The sequence below is a fragment of the Tamandua tetradactyla genome, chromosome 3, assembly GCF_023851605.1.
Source record: "Tamandua tetradactyla isolate mTamTet1 chromosome 3, mTamTet1.pri, whole genome shotgun sequence".
NCBI lineage: Eukaryota > Metazoa > Chordata > Mammalia > Pilosa > Myrmecophagidae > Tamandua > Tamandua tetradactyla.
Window position 1 is genome coordinate 118,754,302 of NC_135329.1, and position 25,636 is coordinate 118,779,937.

Below are 25,636 nucleotides of genomic sequence, written 5' to 3' on the forward strand. Positions count from 1 at the left end.
AAAATAGGAAGAGAGGGATTTGTGAGGTTCAAAAATTTGCAAGTTAAATATGGTTGAGCCAACGTTATCAAAAAATGAAATGTACTGCAAAGTGAAATTGCGAGACAACTGAAACTTAAGTACCAAGTTTTTTTTATTTTAACCATTATGGGTAGAAATATATCTAAAACATTCTTTCCCTGCCATATCAAAGTATATTTGTATATCATTTCATCTGTTTTGGGTAACATTTATTTATAAAGTACAGTTTAATATATCAATGTCCTCACGGTGGTCCATTCAGATTATACAGAGATATTTAATTTACCATCATACAGCCCTAGGCAGAATGCTTTTCAATATGTGACTGCTTTTTTTGAAAAGTCTTTGTTTATTCTTTTCCTGTCAGGTTGTGGGTTTTTCTCTCTGCTCCTAGTCTGCTTATCTTGAGTAAACCTTTCCTCTTCTAATTTTTTACTTCTTATCTGCTGAGTTAAAAAAAGTCATTAAAAAAAAAAAGCAAGTGGGAAAAATAAGAAGTTCATTCCCTTTTTGCATAAAATGCATGGCCTTGTTTTAATTCCTAGTTTTCAATTTTATTACAGAGATAAAGTTGCTAGATAAAAATCACACCTACTTAGAGGTGAACCATAACTGTCATTTTCAAGTATTCATAGCCATATGCATTATTTACAAAATATAAATGGGGTATATAAAAACTGTTCTAGTTGTTTCTAAGCCTATGACCTTTCCTGTCTAGAAGCAGTTAAGCAAGCAATATCATATGTACTTACCTGCAGGAACAACTTCATTGGGAATAATGATTTTTAACCATATTAGGAAGTTTCTGCTAGTCTGTAAATGTTTGGGGGAAGTTCGCTGCCTACTATATGCAGAAATGATTCACTGTTTGTGATAAGTATTTTCATTTTAGATCATTATAAAGATTGATCTTTGGACTTTTATTAACCCCTAAATGGAATACATCTTTTACTAGGTACCATCTCCAGTATCAGAACCCGAAGAAGAAAATGATCCTGATGGTCCCTGTGCTTTCAGAAGGCGGGCAGGATGCCAGTATTATGCTGTAAGAACTTTATTTTTTTAGTTGTTTTTGTGAAGTAGAATTAATAGAAACTAGAATTAACCTATGTCAAGATGGCTTAGTCTTGATCCAAAAATGACAAGTGTGTCAGCATTATAGCATTCCCTATGTGGATACCAGTAAAAGATGCTAAAAAGTAAGGGTGCACAGGCGAGTTCAGAGAATGCTCGCCTGCCATGCGGGAGACCTGGGTTTGATTCCGGACAATGCATTCCCCCGCACCACCCCCCAAAAAAGATGCTAAAAAATACTGAGTCCTTCCAAAGGGTGTTAAACTACTTTATTTGGAAATTCATAATTCCTCATATATTTAGAAACCTTTCACTTTAGGTTTAACTAAAGCTTCAGCATTTGCTAAAAATTACTCAGTTTGTCCCTGCTAGAATTAGATAAACTCAGAATCTCTTAATTGGCCGTGGAACCTTTGGTGGCTGCTGATTGCTTATTGAAATTTATTGTTGTACAAGCCCATCTTGTACATACATGCTCGGTAAGTATCAAAGTAATTTTGAAACTTCATTATGGCAATTTTTTGTCTAATAATTGTATTCATAACTTTCTGACACTTGAGAAATTGCTTTATGCTATTAAGTAAAGTTTTGATACTGTATTATATCTAGGAGCATTACATCATTCCCAAATGCTCAGGCTTTTAGATAAGCTATAGGGTAATGAAGTCAGCATCTGTATATGACAACACAGTATTGTTGCATTATGATAAACATATAAATTGACAACTTTTTCAGCGTGTGTGTGTTTAATGTAGGAGAGGTAGGAAGTTGTTTATCTCACTATGTCTGTGCTGAGGAGAGAAGGAAAAATTCCTGGGACAGGGGCAGAAGTGATAAAATACAGAAAAATAGAAATAAGAGGAAAGGAGAGCAAATAAATGGGCTGTATGTTTCATCTTGAAAGTGAAAAAGAGGCTTTCAGCTTGACCCATGCATGCTTGAAGTATACACGAAAAAATTTCCCTCAGGTTTATCACAAAAGGAAGCCTGCAAATTACTAACTTTAATATCTCTACTTTTTGGAATACATATTAAAAACCATAATGTTCTTTACAGATGTATTTCTTTTAAAATAACTCTTAATTCAGTTTTGTTTATTTTGGTGAGTGAACTTTTGATTTGGTATTGTAGAATTTTACCTAGCTAGTATAATTTAAGTTCCAGCTTTACAATTTTACATTAGATTTTAATTGTTCTACTTTATGGTACAGCTACTTTATTTTTATCATGATTTAACTTTTTTGCATTTCAGATTTACTCCATGAGGTTTTTTTGTCTTTCTTTGCAGCCTCGTTTGGACCAAAATAAGCATTCATTTGAAAATTCGGACTTGGCAGATTTGGATAAGTTGAGATACAGGCATTGCCTTACAACACTTACAGTCCCAAGAAGATGTATAGGATTTGCAAGGAGGCGAATTGGTAGAGGTGGAAGGTAAGCTCTTTGTTTTGAGGTGGGTTTTATTTACAAGTTAGAAGGGATGTATAGAGAAAATGTTGGTAAAATTCTTCTAGTTAATACTTGGTTTTATGTTGCTTTTCAGGGTCATAATGGACCGAATATCCACAGAACATGATTCAGTCCTGAAACAGATAGACCCTGAAATGCTAAATGGGTTTTCAAGCTCTTCCCAAACTGTAGACTTTTCTTCTAATTTCTCTCGGACCAATGCTTCCAGTAAACATTGTGAAAATAGACTGTCCCTTTCTGAAATATTAAGCAATATCAGATCATGTCGACTACAGTGTTTCCAGCCAAGGCTACTAAATTTACAGGACAGTGATAGTGAAGAATGTACCTCAAGAAAACCAGGGCAGACTGTGAACAATAAAAGAGTTTCTGCAGCATCTGTAGCTTTATTGAACACCAGCAAGAATGGCATATCAGGTAGGCTATCACTGTGCTAAGAGTATATCCTACTATTTTAATTTTCATTCCCTATCCACTCAATTAACTCGCAGGGTAAATTTTAAAGGTTTACTCTTCTAATCCCACTCAGGAAAGGAATTTTATCTTAACTTACTTTTTTTTTCCCTAAATTAAGAAACAAAACTCTATTATGGTTCACATTTTTTTTTTATTAATTAACGGGAAAAAAAAAAAAAGAAAGAAAGAAATTAACCCAACATTTAGAAATCATACCATTGTGATGATGTTAAGAATTACTGATTGCATATGTAGAATGGTATGGTTCACATTTTAACCAACGTGTCAACCAGTAGGTCTGGAATGGCAAATGTGTAGGCAGAATGGGCAGGGCAACAAATTGATTAGAAGCTGCCAGATCAACAAAGCATGATGTTATCTGCTTCTTTTGTGAAAGAAAATCTTCCGCTTTGTATATTAACTTTGCCTAAATGTAGGCATTGTTCCTTGAAAAAGCTCTGTTTTTCAAAAATGATTTTTTAAGTGGCTCCTACAAATAGTTGTAATTTTTGTCTGATAGTTTACCTCTCTACTTGAAATTAGGAAGGTTTTTTTTCCTTTTAAGAGACATTGTGCTCATATTTAGTATTTTTATGACATGTGCAATGTGAATAATGTATAATATCTAGAGGATCTACAGTGTAATTTTGACTTGATTTCTTCTGTAGATAGTCTTCTCTTTATGGCATGTGTACAAGTATGTATAATTTATAAATATTCTGATTATGTATACATTGTAAATAATGCATGGATATCCAGAGACAAAAGTACATGTGACTTGACTTATATTGTTGATAAGCTTTCTTTGTGTAAAATGTATGTATTTCTAAATTATTTCCTGGATGGTAGGTTTTAGTATGTACAATTATTATATTAAACTGCTATAAAGTGATTTTAAATCATTTTAGCTTGAAATTTGGTCTCAATAGTGTTCAGTCATTTTTCAGTTACTGAACTGCTTCTTTTCAAACTTGACTTAGACATTTATCTGTTTAAAGGTTGTAAGGGAAAATTAGATTTGTTTGCATGATTGGAAGTTGACGTATCATTTCTTCAAATTAGTTAGTTAATTTTCTCCTAGATGAACTTAGGTACAGAGAACAGCATCCCATTACATAAAGTTCATGTATCTGTGAAGTTAAATGAGCTTTTGAAGCTAAACTGGATAACCTAATGAGCGGAGGTGGCAGGATTCTTAGAAATCGAAGGATAGTAGGAAGTTGACAAATATTAGGTCAAATCTTTTTTCACCCAACTCTAAGAGATTGTTTCAGTTATTTAACTAATCTGGAATTCCTGTACCAAATGTTAACACAAAATAATTTTGCCAAATGTATGAATTTTTTCCTGTTTTCTGTTTATTTCTTTTTCTGAATAGATGCAAATGTTCCAAGAAATGATCATGATGATGAATAGGCAACTATGTGATGATATTGTGAATTACTGATCATATATATATAGAATGGAATGATCAAAAGTTAAGAATGTTTGCATTTGATGTTTTTTGGTATTTTTTAAAAATTTAAAAATTTTTAAAAAAATACATACTCTAGGATGTTTCTAGGCATTACAATAATCTATACAGGATTAAAGAACCTCTTTCTTAAAAAAAAAAATTTTTGCCAAATAGGAAGTTTTTAAATGTATCACATATAGCCATTTATTATTAAATTTGACCATAAGCTGAATTTCTTTTCTACTGGTGTTTACCATACCAAAAAAAAACTAATTATTTTGATATGTTTCTACTCAACTTGAACATGGCCACATATTTACTGTAAATTCCTGGTATAATCTAGATCTAATATTTAACTTAACTCTTTTGCAGAAATTTTTTTTTTTTTTTTTTTAACATGGGCAGGCACTGGGACTCGAACCTGGGTCTTTGGGCATGGGAGGCAAGCATTCTTGCCTGCTGAGCCACCGTGGCCCCCCCTCTTTTGCAGAAAATTTATATATATATTATATTGTATATGTTTTGATAACAAGTAAAACAGTGTAATTGAAATAATAACATAATAACCAGCTCTAAAGTTTTGCTGTGGATCAATGTAAAATAAGGATTTAAAATATTATTTTGAGGCATATGTGTTCTTTTTTGGGCTTAAATCACAACTGAATAGTGTTAATTTTATTTCCATTTAACAAACAGAATGCATCATGGGCTGTAAGATTTATTTTTGCCTTTCTCCTACAATCAGAAAAAAAACTCTGGTCTTTCGTAATTTTTCAGGTTTTATAATCTTTAATACTTTCAACATGATACTATTTTGTCTTCAAAACGTTAAGGTTAAAGCAACAGCTAAATTGTATTAGAAGGCAATTTTTTTAATCTGGACTTTCAAAATATATATTAATAACATGTTAAGAGTAAAGAATTTTGTTTGAAGTTTTCCTGCTTTACTGACTGTGAATTTCATCATTGAGGCCACAAGGTTTTGTTGGGTTTTTTGTTTGTTTTTAATTTCTTAATTAGGCACTGGAATATAAATACGTAATGAATGCTCAAGAGCATTTTTGTAGAAAAGCTGTAGTAGTTTTTTTGTTTTGTTTTGTTTTTTGGCTACAGTGGTTTTAGGTATCCATTTATTCCAGTTATATTAATGACATAGTTTTCTCACTTTTTAATTTTAAATGGACATAGTTTTCTCACTTCTTAATTTTAAATACTGATAGAAGTTTCTCTCATATCTGCCACCTCCACCGCCAAAAAAGGAATGTAAAACTCTATTTGTATTTTTTAATTTTATAGACATACACAAAAGAATTGAATTCTTACATGTTTGTGTTTCTTTTAGTCTGTCTTTGATACTTGTGCCTTCTGTTCATTCTCAGTGGCCATGGTTGATGAAAGCTTGTGTTTCTCTAATAATACTGAGACCATATTTTTACCTAGCAGAGAGTATCGATCATAAGTACTGAATTTCCTGTTTCACAGCTGGGGAGTTGACAATACCTAGGAAATGGAAGGGTCCAATCAGAAATAGAAATCTAACATACTTAAGAGTAATGTTTATTTGTATCACAGTTCCTTATTTCTTTAAAGAAAGAGAGAGTGCGAGCATGGCATCTGTTGTGCACTTGAGGATGAGTGACAAAAAATTTCCTTTTTTGTGATAAGTACCCTGGCTAATGTTTTTCGGTATATTTTTGAAAATATGTATTAATATATTTTCTAAAATAATATATTTTCTAAATATATTCCACTTATTATTTTTGATACTCTACTTAAGGGGCTTAGAGAACTAAAATTGAAATGTGTGTCCCTAGGATATAGAAGAACTAAAACTAAAGAGATGGATTCTCTTAGTATTAAGTAAATTAAAGGTACGTTTTCTTAATTGAAAAATGATTTTCAAAGAATAGAAGCAGGGACTTCCGGAGAAGATGGCGGCTTAGTAAGACGCGCGGGTCTTAGTTCCTCCTCCAGAAAAGCAACTAAAGAAACAGAAACAATATGAAACAGCTCCCGGAGTCACGACAGAGACCAAAAAGACAGCGTACCCCATTCTGGAACAGCTGAACGGGCAGGGAGAATCTGCTGCGGTGAGATACCCGAGGGGCGCGCGTTTTCCCGGCCGGGGTGGCTGGCGACTGGGGTCCCCTCCACGCAGTGGCTCCCCGGTCTGACTGGGAACGTTGGATAGCGGGGCCCTCCCGTCACGCTTGGCGTTTCGGGCCAGCTGGGCAATTAGGACCGGCACTCTCCCAAGCCGCGGCGGCCAGCGACCCCCGCCTCCACGCACGGTTTCCCGGGCCGACTGCCGTGCAGACAGACGAGCGCCACCTACTGGGCAGGAAAAGAAAAACAGAGCCCAGAGATTTCACAGAAAAAGCTTTCAACCAGCTGGGTCCCACACCCAGGGAAATCTGATCAAATGCCCAGACACCAGCAGAAAATAATGGATGACGCTCGGAAAATTGAAGATATGGCCCAGTCAAAGGAACAAACCAATAGTTCAAATGAGATACAGGAGCTGAGACAACTAATGCTGAATATACGAACAGAAATGGAAAAACTCTTCAAAAACCAAATCAATAAATTGAGGGAGGACATGAAGAAGACATGGGCTGAACAAAAAGAAGAAATAGAAAATCTGAAAAAACAAATCTCAGAACTTATGGGAGTGAAGGACAAAGAAGAAAAAATGGAAAAAACAATGGATACCTACAATGGTAGATCTAAAGAGACAGAAGCTACAATTAGTGAACTGGAGGATGGAACATCTGAATTCCAAAAAGAAACAGAAACTATAGGGAAAAGAATGGAAAAACTTGAGCAGGGGATCAGGGAACTGAATGACAATATGAAGCGCACAAATATACGTGTTGTGGGTGTCCCAGAAGGAGAAGAGAAGGGAAAAGGAGGAGAAAAACTAATGGAAGAAATTATCACTGAAAATTTCCCAACTCTTATGAAAGACCTAAATTTGCAGATCCAAGAAGTACAGCGCACCCCAAAGAGAATAGACCCAAATAGGTGTTCTCCAAGACACTTACTAGTTAGAATGTCAGAGGTCAAAGAGAAAGAGAGGATCTTGAAAGCAGCAAGAGAAAAACAATCTGTCACATACAAGGGAAACCCAATAAGACTATGTGTAGATTTCTCAGCAGAAACCATGGAAGCTAGAAGACAGTGGGATGATATATTTAAATTACTAAAAGAGAAAAACTGCCAACCAAGACTCCTATATCCAGCAAAATTGTCCTTCAAAAATGAAGGAGAAATTAAAACATTTATAGACAAAAAGTCACTGAGAGAATTTGTGACCAAGAGACCAGCTCTGCAAGAAATACTAAAGGGAGCACTAGAGTCAGATACGAAAAGACAGAAGAGAGAGGTATGGAGTAAAGTGTAGAAAGAAGGGAAATCAGATATGATATATATAATACAAAAGCCAAAATGGTAGAGGAAAATATTATCCAAACAGTAATAATACTAAAAGTTAATGGACTGAATTTCCCAATCAAAAGACATAGAATGGCAGAATGGATTACGACCCAGCAATACCACTGCTAGGTATCTACTCAAGGGACTTAAGGGCAAAGACACAGACGGACATTTGCACACCAGTGTTTATAGCAGCATTATCTACAATTGCAAAGAGATGGAAACAGCCAAAATGTTCATCAACAGACGAGTGGCTAAACAAACTGTGGCGTATACCTACAATGGAATATTATGCAGCTTTAAGACAGACTAAACTTATGAAGCATGTAATAACATGGATGGACCTAGAGAACATTATGCTGAGTGAGTCTAGCCCAAAACTAAAGGACAAATACTGTAAGGTCCCACTGATGTGAACCGACATTCGAGAATCAGCTTGGAATATATCATTGGTAACAGAGACCAGCAGGAGTTAGAAACAGGGTAAGATAATGGGTAATTGGAGCTGAAGGGACACAGACTGTGCAACAGGACTAGATACAAAAACTCAAAAATGGACAGCACAATAATACCTAAGTGTAATGTAACTAGGTTGGAACACTGAATGAAGCTGCACCTGAAATATGGTTTTTTGTTTTGTGTTTGTGTGTTTGTATCTTTTGTTTTTGTTTTTTTTTCTTTTTCCTTTTTATATATATATATATAATTAGTATTATTATTTTAATTCTCTTCTCTATATTAACATTCTATATCTTTTTCTGCTGTTTTGCTAGTTCTTTTCCTAAATCGATGCAAATGTACTAAGAAATGATGATCATACATCTATGTGATGATACTAAGAATTACTGAGTGCATTTGTAGAATGGAATGATTTCTAAATGTTGTGTTAATTTCTTTTCTTTTTTTTTGATTAATAAAAAAATTAAAAAAAAAAAAAGAATAGAAGCAGGAGAGAGAAAGCTAGAATGTTTTAAACATGGCAGATGACTAACCAAAGAAAATTAATTTTATAATTTTTAACAATCTATTATATTTAGAGTAGTTACAGGGCAGATTCCAGAGTTCGTCATGGGCTACCATGCCATCATCTCAGATTTTTCCTAATAGCTGCTCCAGAACATAGGAAACTAGAAGGAATAAATATTTTTTTTATCATCACAATCTATTTCTTTTCTTTTTCGTGAAAAATAACATATATCAAAAAAAAGCAATAAGTTTTGAAGCACAACACAACAATTAGTTGTAGAATAGATTTCAAAGTTTGGTATGGGTTGCAATTTCACAATTTTAGGTTTTTACTTCTAGCTGCTCTAAAATACTGGGGACTGAAAAATAATAGGTTTAGTGATTCAGCAATCGTACTCATTTGTTAAACTCTAACTTCTCTGTATAACTCCAACAACAACTTTGATGTTTCTCTCCCACTCTTTAGGGATATTTGGGCTATGGCCATTCTAACTTTTTCATGTTGGAAGGGTCTGTCACTAATATGGGGCAGGGAGATGAAACTAGCTGATGATTTAGAGAGGCTGAGTGCTCTAGGTTTCAGGACTTCTCTGGTCCAGAGACCCATCTAGAGGTTGTAGGTTTCTGGAAGGTTACCCTAATGCATGGAACCTTTTAAAAATCATATATATTGCCCTAGGTGTTCTTTAGGATTGGCTAGAATGGTTTTGGATGGAGTTTGGCAAGTTATGAAAGGTAGCACTGTCTATCTGAAGCTTGCATAAGAGTGACCTCCAGTGTAGCCTCTCAGTGCTCTTTGAACTCTCTCAGCTACTGATATTTTATTAGTTATACTTCTTTTCCCCCTTTTGGTCAGGATCCCATGGTGCCATGACCGGACTCATCCCTGGAAGTCATCTCTTATGCTACCAGGGAGACTTACACCCCTGGATGTCATGTCCCATGTGAGGGGTAGGGCAGTGATTTCACTTGCAGAATTGGCTTAGAGAGAGCGAGGCCACATCTGAACAACAGAAGAGGTCCTCCAGAGGTAATTCCTTAGGCATACCTATAGGTAGGCTAAGCTTCTCTGCTGCATACATAAATAAGCTTCACAAGTATAAGCCTCAATATCAAGGGCTTGGCTTATTGATTTGTGTGTCCCTAATGTTTGACACAGTATCAGAGGTTTCCCCAATAGTGAAGTTTAATAATTCCATATTTTTTCTCCCATCCCTCAAGGAACTTGCCAATACTTTTTTTTTTTTTTTTCACATGGGCAGGCACTGGGAATCAAACCAGGGTCTCTGGCATGCCATTGAGCCACCATCGCACCACCCATCAATATTTTTTTTTTATTATCTGCTCAATATATTATAGAATGTATCCAGGCATTACATTAAGCTATACAGGATTAAAGGCCCTCATTCTTATTCTGGGTGCCCTGTGTTTCAGTTGTTCATATGAGCTGTCCAGACAGGTTAGGTTAGATTATGTGCTACAGAAAATTTAGGTTCCAGACAAAATAAACCTTTCTTCCTTTGGTCTCAAGGAGTAGGTGTGATTCTAAACATAGACAATGTCTTCCTTACCCCTGCTTTCTAAATTACCTTAATCCCAGCCTGATTGGCTTCATTCTTATCTCTAAATACCAGGTTATACATATATAAAAAAGCCTCTCAAAATCCAGAAATAATAATTACCACCCCAGACTACTGCTATAAAAGCTTAGAATCTGGGCCTATAATTGTTCTTTCATTTCTGCTTATTTTACCTTAGCAAATGTTCTACAGATTCATTCACATCCTTATATGTGTCACAACTTTGTTCCTTTTTTGTAGCCACACAATATTCAATCATAAGTATGCACCATCTTTCGCCAGTCTACTTCTCAGTCAGTGTATCCTTCAGCCTTCTGCATTAATTAGACATCATACATAGTGCCCAAAGTCCACAGTCCAGCAACAGTCTCAATTTTAGATAATTTCATTGTCCCCAGAGAAAGATAACCAATAAAAATACCCTCACCAAATAGGAGCTCTTAACCTCCCCTTAACTCTTGCCCCTCCCCCCCTTATTTATCCCTGGTGTTGCTGTGGTACTGCCAATCTTTTCCTGTTAAACATAGCCTGCAGTAGCAGTTTTCCCCCTGTACTCTGGACTTAAAACACTTTTTGTACAGGAATCATATCTTTGAAGTGTTCTTGCAAGAACTTATTTATATTTCTAGTGTTAATCAGTGGCACACATAGGTCTAGACAACCCATTTCAATCTTGTTCACCTTCAATATGGTAATATTACTTATAGACCTACTAGAGAACTGCCATCACTTCTTTCTCTTCCTTTACTTTTGAGTTCAACCTCATTAGCTAACTTTTCACCCATCTCTAGCTTCTGTGTGTCTCTAAGACCTCCGTATTATAAGTCTCCAATTTTACCTTTACCATGGTCATGAAAGTGGAGTCATACAGTATCTATCCTTTTATGTCTGGCTTGTTTCACTCAACATTATGTCCTTAAGAGTCATCCATCTTGTCATGTGCTTCAGGATGTCATTTTGTCTTACAGCTGCATGGTATTCCATCATGTGTATATACTACATTTTGTTAATCCACTCATCTTTGATGGGCGTTTGGATTGTTTCCATCTTTTGGCAATTGTGAATAATGCTGCTATGAACATTGGTGTGCAAATGTCTGTCTGTGTCATTGCTTTCAGCTCTTCTGGGTATATACCAAGTAGTGGTATTGCTTGGTCATAGGGCAACTCAATATTTGGTTTCCAAAGGGATGCCAAGCTGTCTTCCATAGCAGCTGTACCATTATACATTCCCACCTTCAAGAAGTTTACCACACATAATTCATATAAATAGCAGATAAAGATTTAAGCCATTTGAAACTACAGTATTTATTTGTTCTTTGAGATTATGCTTTTATATCCAAAACTCAACAAAATGTGTTTCACATCTAAAACTAACTTTCCTTGTTAAGACTTGAAAAGCCATATTGATTTATATTTATCTTGGTTTTTAATTAATGCATGGTTGCAAATTAACATGTTTTCATTTTTCTTTTTTTGCATTTTTTAAATTATTTATTTATTTTTTATGTATATTATATATTCACATAGCATGTAATCATCCAACGTGTGCACTCAGTGGTTCACAATATCAGCATGTAACTGTGCATTTATCATCATAGTCAACTATTTTTTTCTTTTTTGTGAAAAGTAACATATATACAAAAAAAACATTTCAAAGCACATCACAACAATTGTAGAACAGATTTCAGAGTTTGATATGGGTTACAATCCCACAATTTTAGGTTTTTACTTCTAACTGCCCAAAGATACTGGAGACTAAAAGAAACATCAGTATGATGATTCAGCACTCATGTTCATTTGTTAAACTTAACCTTCTCTGTATTACTCCACCATCACCTTTCATCTTTCTCCCACTCATTAAGAGTATTTGGGCTATGCCCATTCTAACTTTTTCGTGTTGGAAGGAGCTGTTGATAATATGGGATGGGGGGTGGCACTAGTTTAAATTCTAGAGAGGCTGGGCTTTCTGCATTTTAGTACTTATCTCATCCAGGGACCCATCTGGAGGTTATAGGTTTCTGAAGAGTTACCCTAGTCCTTGGAACCTTTGTAGAATCTTATATAACACCCTGGGTGTTCTTTAGGATTGGCAGGAATGGTTTTGGTTGGGGTCTGGCATTTTATGATGGTTAGCAATGTCTAACTGAAGCTTGCTTAAGAGTGACCTTCAGAGTAGCTTCTTGACTATTTGAACTCTCTCAGACAGATACCTTATTTGTTATACTTCTTTTCCTCTTTTGGTCAGGATGACATTGTTGATTCCACAGTGCCAGAACCAGCCTCATCCCTGGGATTTGTCTCCCATGCCACCAGAAAGACTTTCACCCCTGGATATCATGTCTCACGTAGTGGGGAGGGCAGTGGTTTTACTTGTAGAGTTGGGCTTGGAGTGAGAGGCCACATTTAAGCCACAAAAGAGGTCTTCTGGTAGTATTTGGCGAATTTTAATATACTGAATAATATAGATAGCAACAGCCCTTTTGACTAGCTCCAAATATCTTAATATTGTCAATTTGAAAATTATTAGAACATATTGTAATTTTCCAAGAGAAGTGCCTTTTTATTTATCCAGTTTCTCTTGCCGTTCCTCTTAAATGTCCGTAAAATATTTGCAAGCATCAAAGTTTCATTTATGATGGGTAAAACTTTAACAACTAAATGAGAATTTATTTTTTGGTTTAGCAGTACTTCGAAAGGTGAGAAATGGATTTAGACATCAAGGAGTAGGAATTTAATGAATGTTGAAGGAAATAATGGTGGAGCTTTCTGTTAACTATTTAGCTTGGGTGTAAGAAGTTTATATGGACCTTTAGTTTGTTTTCATTATTCTTACATTCCCTTGGTTCCTCATCTTCCATCCCCCTTACTTTTGCAGTTTATTCCATAGTATGCCTTTTGCTATGAGAGTTACATTTACAGACTTTTAGTCCAGGACAGATAATGTTAACTTGCAAAGATTAGATTTGTCCTTACAGCACTGTAAGCCAAATAGTGATCTAGGGTTTTATAATTTACATGAGTATAACATCTCATAACATGTACTCAAAGAATACATTTGGTGAATCACTGTCAGACCATGGCAGGGAACTATGATGAAGGGTCAACCCAGGCAGGTCACCATATAAGAACCACATACCTGAAGCTAAAGAATGAAATGAGGGATGCCTGGGACTTTTGAAAACTAGATTAACATTACAAGAATGGTCACAGGTATTCTGAGAAAAGTATAATGGATTCATCTAAGGAGTAAAAGCACTGATAAATCCAAGATAGATGATGAGCCAGAGATATAGAAAATATCCAGAAAGGTTAGAGACATTAGTGAAAGAGACTTGAATTATAAGCACAAGATATTTAGAAATACAAGAATTTTACTGGTGTATAGAATGGTATATTTGGATACATGAAAATTATATTAAATTACATATTAGGTGTATCTGTTTTTAGAATTTGTTATCCAGAGAGATTTGCAAAACTTCTTACTTAGAGAAGAGACATTTACCATTTATCTGGAATAGTGAAACCCTGCCACCATCACAAAAATGAGATTTATGGTTACTTTTAGACTGATAGGATTGGAGGAATTGTGAATGGGGATGGATTAATGACCAACAGCATGAATTTCACTTTTAAGCTAACAACATAAGAGCAACCAGTGAAAGAATTTGTTTGGGCCTTAAGCAAGAGAAACAGATAATGTTTCTCCTTTCTCCTTTCCTACTTCCTCTCTGCACCACCGTTGCTCCATTGCCAACCCACTGAAACAGATTTGTTCACTCTATAGCTATGACCTTTCCTGATTATTTTAATGCATGCCTCTTTTCCTGTTTTTTTTTTTGTTGTTGTTGTTGTTTGTTTTTTTTTTTACATGGGCAGTCACCCGGAATTGAATCTGGGTCTCCAGCATGGCAGACAAGAACTCTGCCTGCTGAACTATCATGGCCTTCCCTAATGCATGCATGCCTTTTAATGGCTAAAAATCTGTATAAAAATTAATCTCTGATGGAAGTATTTCAGTATCTTTATGAAAGGAAAAATAATAAGTGGAGAAGTTGCTTTCAAATCAAATTACCACCCTCTACCTACCTACCAGCAAGTCAGTTCTGATAATCCTGAGAACAGCAATTCGATACTGTGTCTTTGCCATTAAAATCATGTTTCTTTTCCCTTCCCCATCACTCCAACAGAGAGAAGGGGTCAGTTAGGATGTTTTTTACGTGTTCCAATTTTGTGTTACAATTACTGTTTGCTATTTTGTTGTAAAAAATGAAATAATAAACAGTGCTCTAGAAAATTCTGGATGAGGAGCACCAGCTTTTTTGTAAAGCACAAAACACCTTACTAGTAAAGAAAGAGCAAGGTGTCAAGAACAGATATCACATATTGATTATGGGACAGGAGGAAAGAGAGAACATCAATGTAAGTTTTTAAAGAATAGTGATATTATAAAATTAAACTAACCTAAGTTTACATCAGTGATTTTCAGCCAGGAATGGGATCAGGGGTGAGGTTTTTTTCTTTGCCTCAAAGTCAAACTAAATTTTAAAAAGTTGAGAAACACTGACTTATTCATTTGAATAATTTGGATTGTATCTAGGTTGGAATTTTATAAGTTTTCTATAGAACAAAGAGTGGGGTTTCTGAGCAAATTAATGATCTCAGCAAGATAGGGAAATAATTGTAGCTATATCAGAAAGCAGGCAATTTTATCACCATCCATTTCTATTATACACGAAATGATCATCTGTTCATAAAACCAAGTAGTAGACTTCTAGTTGGCATTACTTTGTTAGCTCTGGACTGCCAAACCCCCAAAATAATTGTTTTAATGCAATTTGGCTTTTTCACTCATTTAGGTACATAATTTATTCTGAATTAGTAAAATTTTTTTAGTGACTTAAGAGGTTTTGAAGATTCTTATTCTCATTTCTTTCTTTTAAAATAGTTGCTAAAAGTGCATTTTCTTTATTCAGTTTCTTGCTCAATTAAAGCTGGCTACTGTTACTCTCACCTTTTTTCACCACACCATAAACGTCAGCTCGATACAAACTTAACACTAGATTTTAGAGATTAGACATTGCTAACATCAGATTCCAAGTCCATCTCCTTTGAATTGGTATACCCTGTACACGTGACCTAAACACATTTATTTGGATTTAACTTTAGATTTTTCTTCTTGCCTTTGTATCTAATAAACTGTTTTTCATCTCTTTCCCCAAGGTTTTCAAGCCCCTGGAAATTCATGAATACTTCAAATTTTTATTTGATTTTGAAGATTGTAAATTTAGAATTAAAACTATTTTTTTTCATTTACAAACAGAACATTTGCAGTGAATTTAACACATACAAAGAAAGACATTTGATTTGGTTGATAATTCAGTAAAATAACTTATGCATACTTCCGAAATACAGGTAATATTAAAATTTCAGAGTGAGCAGTATAATAGCCCCAGCTTTTTGAATCTTCCGAAACTAAAATTACTATCTATCTGAGAACTGTTTTCCCCTCACAGTCCAATACCAATTTTAATGATCATGTAATAGAACAAAAATGAGGGTATATCTACAGATTTGTCCATTTCTAGGGCGTAACACTCACTTTTCATGAAATATATACTATGCTGAACATATTATATGACTAATTTTATCTTCGAAATTTCCTTTTTTGTTTTTGCTATCCCACTAAATAGAAAACTTTGGGGAGTAGTTTAAGTAATTTAGGTTGAGGGTGTCACTTTCTCTAGAACTCCTTTAGGTAATATGATTAGATTGCTTTATTGTATGTAAAGGTTGACTCATATTAGCTGGTATTTCTTTATATGTATCCTTTGTTGATTCATATTATTGGTATTTCTTTTTATGTATCCTTTATTACCAAATACTGTAGAACTTCATAGCAGCAAGTATCTTCTTAATTTACTTTTCCCTGTATTCACTGTGACTCTTGGTGCAGCACTCTGCATCATAGTTGATACTCAGTAAATTCTTGTTTATTGAGTGAAGTAGTCAGGAGAGGGGAAAGAAGGCAATAAAGAAAAATAAAGCAAAATTACAATAGTAGTGCATTCTAACAATGTACCACTGCCTATAGAAGTAGTTTTTTTGTTCTCTAAATGGGTTTATCAATGATCAACTTAAATACCAGTGAATGAAGGTTTATTGATATTTCTTGGACAGAATGTTTTCTTATACTGTTGCTTAGTGAATCTGTTGAAACAAAAGTTTCTAGATGTCTTTTTTTTAACACACTTTGAACATGGCATAATTGATTGTAGCTGAAGATACATTGTATCCTTAATTTCCTGAATATTTCTCTGACTCTTAGCCCATATTCGTATAGATAGGTCTTTATTTTAGAGGTTGAACCCACTGGGTTAGACTTTGGTTTATGGTTATGTTAGATGGACATGTTTGTCCTCTGCTTTGATTTATAATCAGAAAAGAATTTCATTCCGCTCTCATATATGAAAACTAGCAGTAAAAGTCATTTACAGTCTTGCACATGGTCCTGCCTTCTTATTAAGGATATTATGTAGTCATTATTATTTGCTTTAATCAAAGTTTTTCTCATTATACAGTTACCATAATGTAGAAAATTAATAGTGATCGCACAGATACAAAGTCTGAATAAAAAGTAAACTCTCCATATTAAGATTGTGTATAGAAAATCCCAGGAAGATTTAACAGTGAATAAAAATGTATTTGCAGAATACCCTTGGGGGAATGGTGAGAAAGGGGGAAAATTGAGCTTCCCCAAGTGGAAACTTCTTGATATTCTCACAAGCAGTGGGGACAACCAAAACAGTAGGCAGAGCCCCTTATCTTGGGATTTGTTCATATGAACTTAACCCCACAAATGATAGGCTAAGCCTACTTAAAATTAGGCCTAAGAGTCACCCCCAAGAGAACCTCTTCTGTTGCTCAGATGTGGCCTCTCTCTCTCAACCAACACAAGCAAACTCACTGCCTCCGCCCCCCTCCCCACCAGGTGGGACATGACTCCCAGGTGTGTGGGTCTTCCTGGCAACATGGGACAGAAATCCTAGAATGAGCTGGGACTCAGCACTAAGGGATTGAGAAAACCTTCTCAACTGAAACGGGGAAGAGAGAAATGAGACAAAATAGAATGCAAATGGCTGAGAGATTCCAAACAAAGTCGAGAGGTTATCCTGGAGGTTATTCTTACGCATTAAATAGATATTACCTTTTTAGTTAAGGCTTAATGGAGAGGCTGAAGGAAACTGCCTGAAAATGTAGATCTGTATTCTAGTAGCCATGTTTCTTGAAGATGATTGTATAATGATATAGCTTTTACAATGTGACTGTGTGATTGTGAAAACCTTGTGTCTGGTGCTTCTTTTATCTACCTTATGGACAGATGAGTAAAACATGGATTAAAAGTAAATAAATAATAGGGAAACAAATGTTAAATTAAATTTAGTAGATTGAAATGCTAGTGATCAATGAAAGGGAGGGGTAAGGGGTATGGTATGTATGAATTTTTTTCTGATTTCTTTCTATTTCTTTTTCTGAATTGATGCACGTGTTCTAAGAAATCATGATGAATATACAACTATGTGATAAAAAAGAATGTTCATATTGTGTGTTGATTGGTTTTATTAATAAAAATTTTTTAAAAAGATTGTGTAGAGTAAAAAACACAGGATATTTTTGCATGTGATTCTAAAGATGCCATGGATATCAGTATAAGGCACTTCTGCTGAATGTTTTGTTATTATTGGGTTCTTTATGATTTGTTTTTCTTCTTAATTGTGAAATAAGTTTATACTGTATTCTACTTATGTTATTAAAAATACTTTAAAACATAGTTCTGAAATTAATATCCTTTGCCAGTAACAGGTGGTATCACAGAAGAGCAGTTTCAGACACATCAACAGCAGTTAGTTCAAATGCAAAGGCAACAACTTGCTCAGCTTCAGCAGAAACAGCAATCTCAGCATTCCTCACAACAGACACATCCAAAAGCACAGGTAAACCCAACTTTTAATCATGGTTATGTCTCTTCTTTGTTTCATGAGTCTGTAGTTTTGTTTAGTTTTTTAAAAGTTACAGAAGTAACCTTGATATTGCCACTCTTGATTTGGGGAGTGTGACCTAAGTTTCAGTTAATTTACAGAATTTTACAGGTTGTTAACTAGTCACTTCATATTTTATGAGTTTTATAATATGAAAAGAGCATTATAGTCAGATAACAGTGTGTTTTATTTAGGAGAGCAATAAATTTGGATTCGGGGAAGGGTTATTGAGAATTCATAGGGGAAGTAATTCCATAGTTTTAGAACTGTCATCCCCTACCTTCACTGCCCCCCGCCAAAAATTTTTTTAAAGATAATAGCTTTCTTAACCCCTTCCTAAATTGTGTGTTTAAGTGCCATGTGGACATGCGCCATGAGGTGAAAGATAATTCTCTTGAATTTTGTAATAAATCTAAACAACTTAGCCATCTGCCTCTTTGAATCATGTTTTCCTATAGGAAAAAAACTTGCCACTAAGGAAAGTTGTCCATGAACACCATTAAAGAAAAACATTAGGAATAAGAATTTTAAAAATCTACCTAAAACTGTAATTGGGAATATATTTCAAATTTGAGGTATCTGAAAAATAAACCTTGAATTTCGGTCTTAAGTTTTATTGTTCTGTATGTGTTTTTTTTCACATGGGCAGGCACCAGGAATCGAACCCAGGTCCTCTGGCATGGCAGGCAAGCATTCTTGCCTGCTGAGCCACCGTGGCCCACCCTCTGTATGTGTTTTGATATAAATGTTCTCACTTTGCTTCTCAATTTATCACAACTTTGGTGAGATTCTAAGATAATAACTAAAATGAACTCAATCTCAGTTGTAATCTGTAAGCTATTAGACTAAGATCTGCCCATGCTGGTGGTTCAGCTTATTCTCATTAATCTCTCGTCCAAAAAGCCTGAAAATCAAAATAACATTATTTCTTATACACTGACCTCGATGATCCTGAGTCTAACAACATGAAAATCTCAGTGACCCTAGGACCCCATTGAACATTCCTGTAATAGCTAGTGGATCTGGGAGTGGGCCACTGTCTGAGGCTCTTGGCTGGTGCCTCAGTTCATCTGTTTTCTGTCAGAATCAAGGAGGAATGGTCATTTAACTTTCCTATGTTTCCTTTTTCTGAGTCTCTTGAGAAGCCAGGCTAAAGTGTTTTCAGCATCCTCCAAGGTTAGGCTTAATATTTTTACATTGTGGCAAAAATGACTACTAGTCATCTCTGCATGATTTCATGTAGACTGTGGTTTCTAGATTAAGTATTTTCTCAAAGTATTCATTAATACTTGTGGAAAGAATTAATAGAGCATTTAAGGCTTGAGTTTTATTTTATCCCCTCATTCTTTTCAGAAATAGTTTCTTACCAGTTTTTAATCACTTCCCTGTTTTGTATGCCAAAAATATCCTGTGGAATCCAAGAGTGCTTAATATAAATGGTTCTAACTGTTCAAGATTAAAAAGGCAGTAGCATCTTGGTTTGGCCACATTTCTTAATATATTCATGAATTCACATCCAAAAAATAAGAGATTAAATGTATTCATTTTACAGGGCTCAGGCACCTCTGACTGTATGTCTAAAACACTTGACTCAGCCAGCGCTCACTTTGCTGCATCTGCAGTGGTCAGTGCACCTGTTCCAAGTCGCAGTGAGTTAGCCAAGGAACAGAATACCGGCCATACCAACATAAACGGTGTTGTCCAGCCATCAGGTAAGGCTGTGGTTTCATGTGGTACTTGCTAGCTTGAAGTTGTAGCTCACAGACTTGGGATATGGTTTTTCTTTTTATTTATATTTGTGTATATATTTTATTAGAGAAGTTGTAGTTTACAGAAAAATCATGCGTAAAATGCACCTATTATTAACACCTTTCATTAGTAAAGTGCATTTGTTTTGGGTTTTTTAGTTTTTTAAATCCAAAAGGGAAATGTTTTAAAGAAGTAAATCAGGACTCCAGATATTCTTTGGAGAGGTGTGGGGGAATGAGTGGGTGTTTTCTAGAATTCACATGGAGCCTGCTTCCTCTTTCCTCGCACACCCACTGAATGCCTATCTGTGTAACTTTTCACCCTTCTTCATTTCATCCATCTAGTGTCACATTCTTCACACCTTATAGCAAACCTATCAAGCTAAGCACTGACTATCACCATCAAATCATCCATACATTGATTAAAAAAAAAAAGTAAAAATACAATCCAAGACAGTCTGTCAGTAAGTTAGAAATAGGACTTGCCTTCCCAATATTGCATACTGATAGGCGTACTTTCCCTGACGCCCTCCTTTTGCAATACAGTATTGTTGTGAAACTCTGCTTGCTTCTTACTGAGTCCTCAAAGAATACCTGTCATCCCTCAGCTAACTCTTAGACACTAGTTTTCTAGTTGCATTACCATATACACACAATCCTGATTGCCCATCCTTCCTAGTGTTCATGTATCTGTGAATTCTTATGGAAATCCACCTGTCATTTCTCAAACCCTCAACCTCCATAGAGCATCTGTGACTTCAAGGACTTCTCTGTCCTATTATGTTCACCTCCAACTTCATGAAATGGAGGCAGCATAATACCTTATAACCCTTTCGTACGTACAGGGTTATAACAGGTCCTTGAATACTTTGGACTTGATGATCAAGAAGCTGTCTTTGAAAAAAGGGCTTCTGTCGTGAGTGGCACACGTAGGGCGCCTCGATTGCTCTTCGTACGGAATCAACATCAAGAGATTTCGGAAGCATAATTTTTGTTGCCAGGGCAGCTGGTGATCGTTGGTCCCGGCGCCTTTGTCTGCTTGCTCTTGAAAAGACAGATTTAGGTGTTAAGAGTTGCGAAGTTTTTTTTTAAACAGTTTACATTTCTGGAAGTTCTAGATTTTGGCTTTCTGTAGGGTTATGTAAACGTTCCGTTTTATACATTTTGTTTGTTTGTTTGTTTGTTTTTATCTATTTTGTAGTGTTCGATTTTCAGTTGGATATTCCTTGTTCTACCGGCTTGTATTCTATGCTTAGGTTTCGGGCGGTGTGGGGATTTTAGTGATGGGCTAGTAACTGGGGAGGCAGGTCTTTGGGAAAAGATTGTCTTTTTTTCTTTTTTGAGAAAAAAAAAAGCTGTCTTTGGAGTGGCCATTATGTGGACATTTAACTTGGTATTTAATAAGAATACAAATGTTTGCATTTATTTTTATTGTTAAACTCCTGATGTTTTATCAGAGTTTTATTAAAATGTCGCATGACATAAATTGAATTTTTTTTTCCTCTTTTTCAGGAACCTCTAAAACATTGTACTCCACCAACATGGCTTTATCATCCAGCCCAGGGATTTCAGCTGTACAACTTGTAAGGACAGTAGGCCACACCACTACAAACCACTTAATCCCAGCATTGTGCACAAGCAGTCCTCAAACACTTCCCATGAACAATTCCTGCCTAACAAATGCAGTGCACCTCAATAACGTCAGTGTTGTTTCTCCAGTCAATGTGCACATCAATACAAGGACTTCAGCACCATCGCCAACAGCCTTAAAACTTGCCACAGTTGCTGCCAGTATGGACAGAGTGCCAAAGGTTACTCCCAGCAGTGCCATCAGCAGCATAGCAAGGTGGGTGTGTTTCACGTATCATTTTATCCCTTTGTCCTGATTTTCCTCTTGGGAAGAAAAAGACATTTTTTCTTACTGCTCAAGCAGTAGGTATCTGTTGACTTACTTGCTTTTCAACAGATATTGAGGATCTGCTTCATGTAGTGCTCTGTAATTTTGATTGTTGAAGGTAGCTAGTAATATGTTTTAAATGCCAGCCAGAATTGTAAAAAGCAAAACAAGAAAAATATCACATTGATACATACATCAAAGAGACTCTCGCTTTTAGAAGCTTCAGTTATTATGGCTTTTTTGTAGTTTAGGCATTCTGGAGGGTTAGAGTTGTTACTTTATTTATTATTTATGCCAGAGTTGTAGTTTCAAACAAAACTTATGTTTTCTTTGATATTACATATAAAGGGTATTACAAATAAAGGGTATATAAGGTAAATTTATTCTATCTATATATTAAAATTGAAAATATTCTGGGATTGACAAGATCTATGATAATGTATTTTAGAATGTATTTTTGTATTCCTTTCTAAGACAAGGAACGCAGTAAGTCAGGAAAAATATTTAATTGCATGTATTGATAAGTGCATAATCTTAAAGCCATGAAATCAAACTACAGTGGAAAATAATTTAAGTAATGTACTCTTAATGATTATTCTTTTCGACCCATCATATGTTCCATCTATTGTAAAAAAAAAAAAAAAAAAAAACTTAGATTTTCCTGTGTTGTATATTTCATAAGTAATTCACTTTATCATATTGAATTTTTATCTTTCGTAAGTAAATAGTTATAATCAAGTGATTAAGAATTAGGATTTCTGAGCTGAAGAAAAATTCCTCATTCCAGGCTAGTAATTATAAAAATATGAAATGTAGTCATATAAAAAATTTCTGTAAGTACTAAATGATAAGAGCATGCACTAAAGAGTATTAATGTTTATTTTATTCTTTGTCTTGTTTATAGAGAGAATCATGAACCAGAAAGATTGGGTTTAAATGGAATAGCAGAGACAACAGTAGCTATGGAAGTGACATAACCTACACTGTGTGGCTTTGACTTTTGCTGTTGGTGTGCAGTCATCCATATTCCAGCCGAATGCAAAAGGCAACAACACTCTGTGGACCACAGAGTGTTACAGTGGACCTAAACGGACTACAGTATATCGGATATTAAATCGATATATAATGTATATTTTGTAAAATTGGGAAAATCACTACCTTGTAAAATAGTTTATTTGTATCATCAATATTATTTCTGTTACTTGAATAGTAGATATTCATCATCATGCTTTTGCACTTGAATTTGCAACTGAATGGATTTAAAAAAATAATTCTTTAATGGGATCATGAGCATGAAATGGGATCCTGCATCACTTGTTTTAACTATTTATTTTGCCATGTTTACATTTTATATCTTGTAAAAAATAAATCCAACTTTGTGTCTAAAAAGTTAAAGATTCATAGCTAGGAAATGAAATTCTTGTAATTTTTTTCTAAAGGAACTGTAAAGTTTTCACTTGGTTCATTTTGTTTCACAATTTGACTAGATGGACTTTTTGGTAAATACTTTAGTGGCATTTCACTGTCAAATATGAAGTTCAAGGCAAAATAGTATTTTCTATTACTGTGCAGGGGAAAGGGATGGATCGATACATGCAAATTTAATGTAGTAACTCACTTTTCCATATATTTTGAATGTATATTTCTATTTATAATACCAGTTTATAAAAAATAATTACACAGAAAAAACGGACTAGGAAAAATTATGCATCTAGCACATTTAAACTGTGCAGATATGAGAATTTTTCAAGGATTACATTTTATCTGAAGACTGCATATTTTAACTGGCTTTAAAACTGTAACACACCTCATAAAGGATATTTTACCAGGTATGTATTGCATTATATCATTGCAATAATTATTGGAAGTCTAGATATCGAGCCATCCCAGGTGTTGGGGGTGGGGGGAGGGTTGTGGCAAGATTGTCTTTTCAATTTTGGAGAGTTTTCCTGTGGCTACAAGGCAAGTAACGGGTTGGAAAAAGTCTGACTGTAAGCGTTGGACACCTTCATAGTGTAGTGTTTTAGTGACTTTTTTTATACGGTTCTTGTAAATTAGATACGTGTAGTGGTGTTTCAGAATGTTTGTTTATGCACTAGTTCAGACAACTTTCCCTGTTACTTGTTCTTGATAAGTGAAAACTGCAGGGAAATAAAAATACATATCAAAACATGGACATGCTGCATATGTGTTTATTTCACATTGTGCACACAGTGTAAGCAAAAATTTAAGGGAGATGGTAGCACTTAACGGCACTTTTCATTTTCACAGTGCTTTCCAAGCATTAATGAAAAGAATTATTAGAAGCTCATCTATGGGCACTATTGGGTTTCAGATAATCCAATATAAACTACCTTTGATAAGAAAAGATATTTTACAGAATGTAAGTAATTTGCAGTATAACATTCATTGAAATCTCATAAATGAACCTCATTTTATAAATAAAACTTTAGAGTAGAATTATATTGCAAGGGGGTTTTGTCAAGTAAATACTGGGAAATGTAAATATTTTTAATGAATACAATTAAAACCATTTCAAATTTACATAATTTTATACTTTACATTTTTATATCTGCAGTCCTGAAAGTTGTAAATTGATATGTTAGTTGAATTAATGGGCCAGGATTTCTGCTGAGAGTGGTGTTATTCAGGTCCTAAATGTGTACAATTTATAGCCAAAACCATAGAAAAAAAATAAATTTAATTTCTTCATTGGTTGTTACCTGATAGGATCCATGCTCTTTTCTGCCATACTACCTCTGGAGTTACTCATTGCTGATTATATAAAGGAAATAATGTTGATTTGATACGTATTATGACTGTTCATTCTGCTTACAGTTGGATGTATCTCCTTGCTATTAAGAACTTAAAAAACCTTCAGTGCCAATCTTCAGAGAAAGATTTTTCTATTTTACTGAAGTAAAGTGTGAAGTGAATTTGCCTTATGTGATATATGTTTAAATAATTTAAGTAAAACAAAATAATTATCCTTTTGTACAGGACAGTTTCTGGATTTGGTAGCAAATCCAGAATTTATCAGACTAATGACTAAATTATTTGTTCCTTTTAACAAAGGAAATAAGCCTCCCTTATTTTGATGGTTGTATCTATTTCACAGATGGCATTTTGGTTACTTGCATACACAATTTTCCAGGGTTTTTAAAAATAAGTGACAAATAATTGTTTCCACCTTATTAAACTGAAGAATAGTTTATTTTACATTTGTTCTATACCAACTCTGAGGAAACTAGTATTGGTACTTACACCGTAATAAGCTTCTAGAATCCCTAATAAATGTGTTTTTTGAGGCGGCAGTAGGATTTTTTTTTTTTTTTTTGACTAACAAAGGGGTAAAACTCATGTGTTGAGATATTTTTTCATTCAGTGTAGATAAAAATATCTGTAGACTGTAGTTTTCTGCCTTCCTAAAGAGAGTACCTCTTCCTTTCCTAGTAATTCTAGATCATTTTTATGACATAGTTCTAAGTATATTTG

The 25,636-nt window shown here is 34.7% G+C and overlaps 1 protein-coding gene and 1 non-coding gene across 4 annotated transcripts in view; both read left to right on the top strand.

Moving 5' to 3' along the window:
• Positions 1 to 24,311, top strand: part of EPC2 (enhancer of polycomb 2) — a 227,003-nt gene extending 202,692 nt beyond the window's left edge. For 2 of the 3 annotated variants that reach the window (XM_077153745.1, XM_077153747.1), the window contains 7 exons: positions 977 to 1,066; positions 2,384 to 2,529; positions 2,639 to 2,982; positions 18,315 to 18,451; positions 20,049 to 20,208; positions 21,757 to 22,090; positions 23,046 to 24,311. In XM_077153745.1, coding sequence (XP_077009860.1) covers positions 977 to 1,066; positions 2,384 to 2,529; positions 2,639 to 2,982; positions 18,315 to 18,451; positions 20,049 to 20,208; positions 21,757 to 22,090; positions 23,046 to 23,118 — 1,284 coding nt within the window. In that variant the 3' untranslated portion in view covers positions 23,119 to 24,311. The remainder of the gene's footprint in view (positions 1 to 976; positions 1,067 to 2,383; positions 2,530 to 2,638; positions 2,983 to 18,314; positions 18,452 to 20,048; positions 20,209 to 21,756; positions 22,091 to 23,045) is intronic. The other variant, XM_077153746.1, reaches the window with a different exon arrangement.
• Positions 21,145 to 21,277, top strand: LOC143678590 (U11 spliceosomal RNA). The gene has a single exon (XR_013173370.1). It is a non-coding gene; the product is annotated as a U11 spliceosomal RNA (small nuclear RNA).
• Positions 24,312 to 25,636: the final 1,325 nt, after the last annotated feature.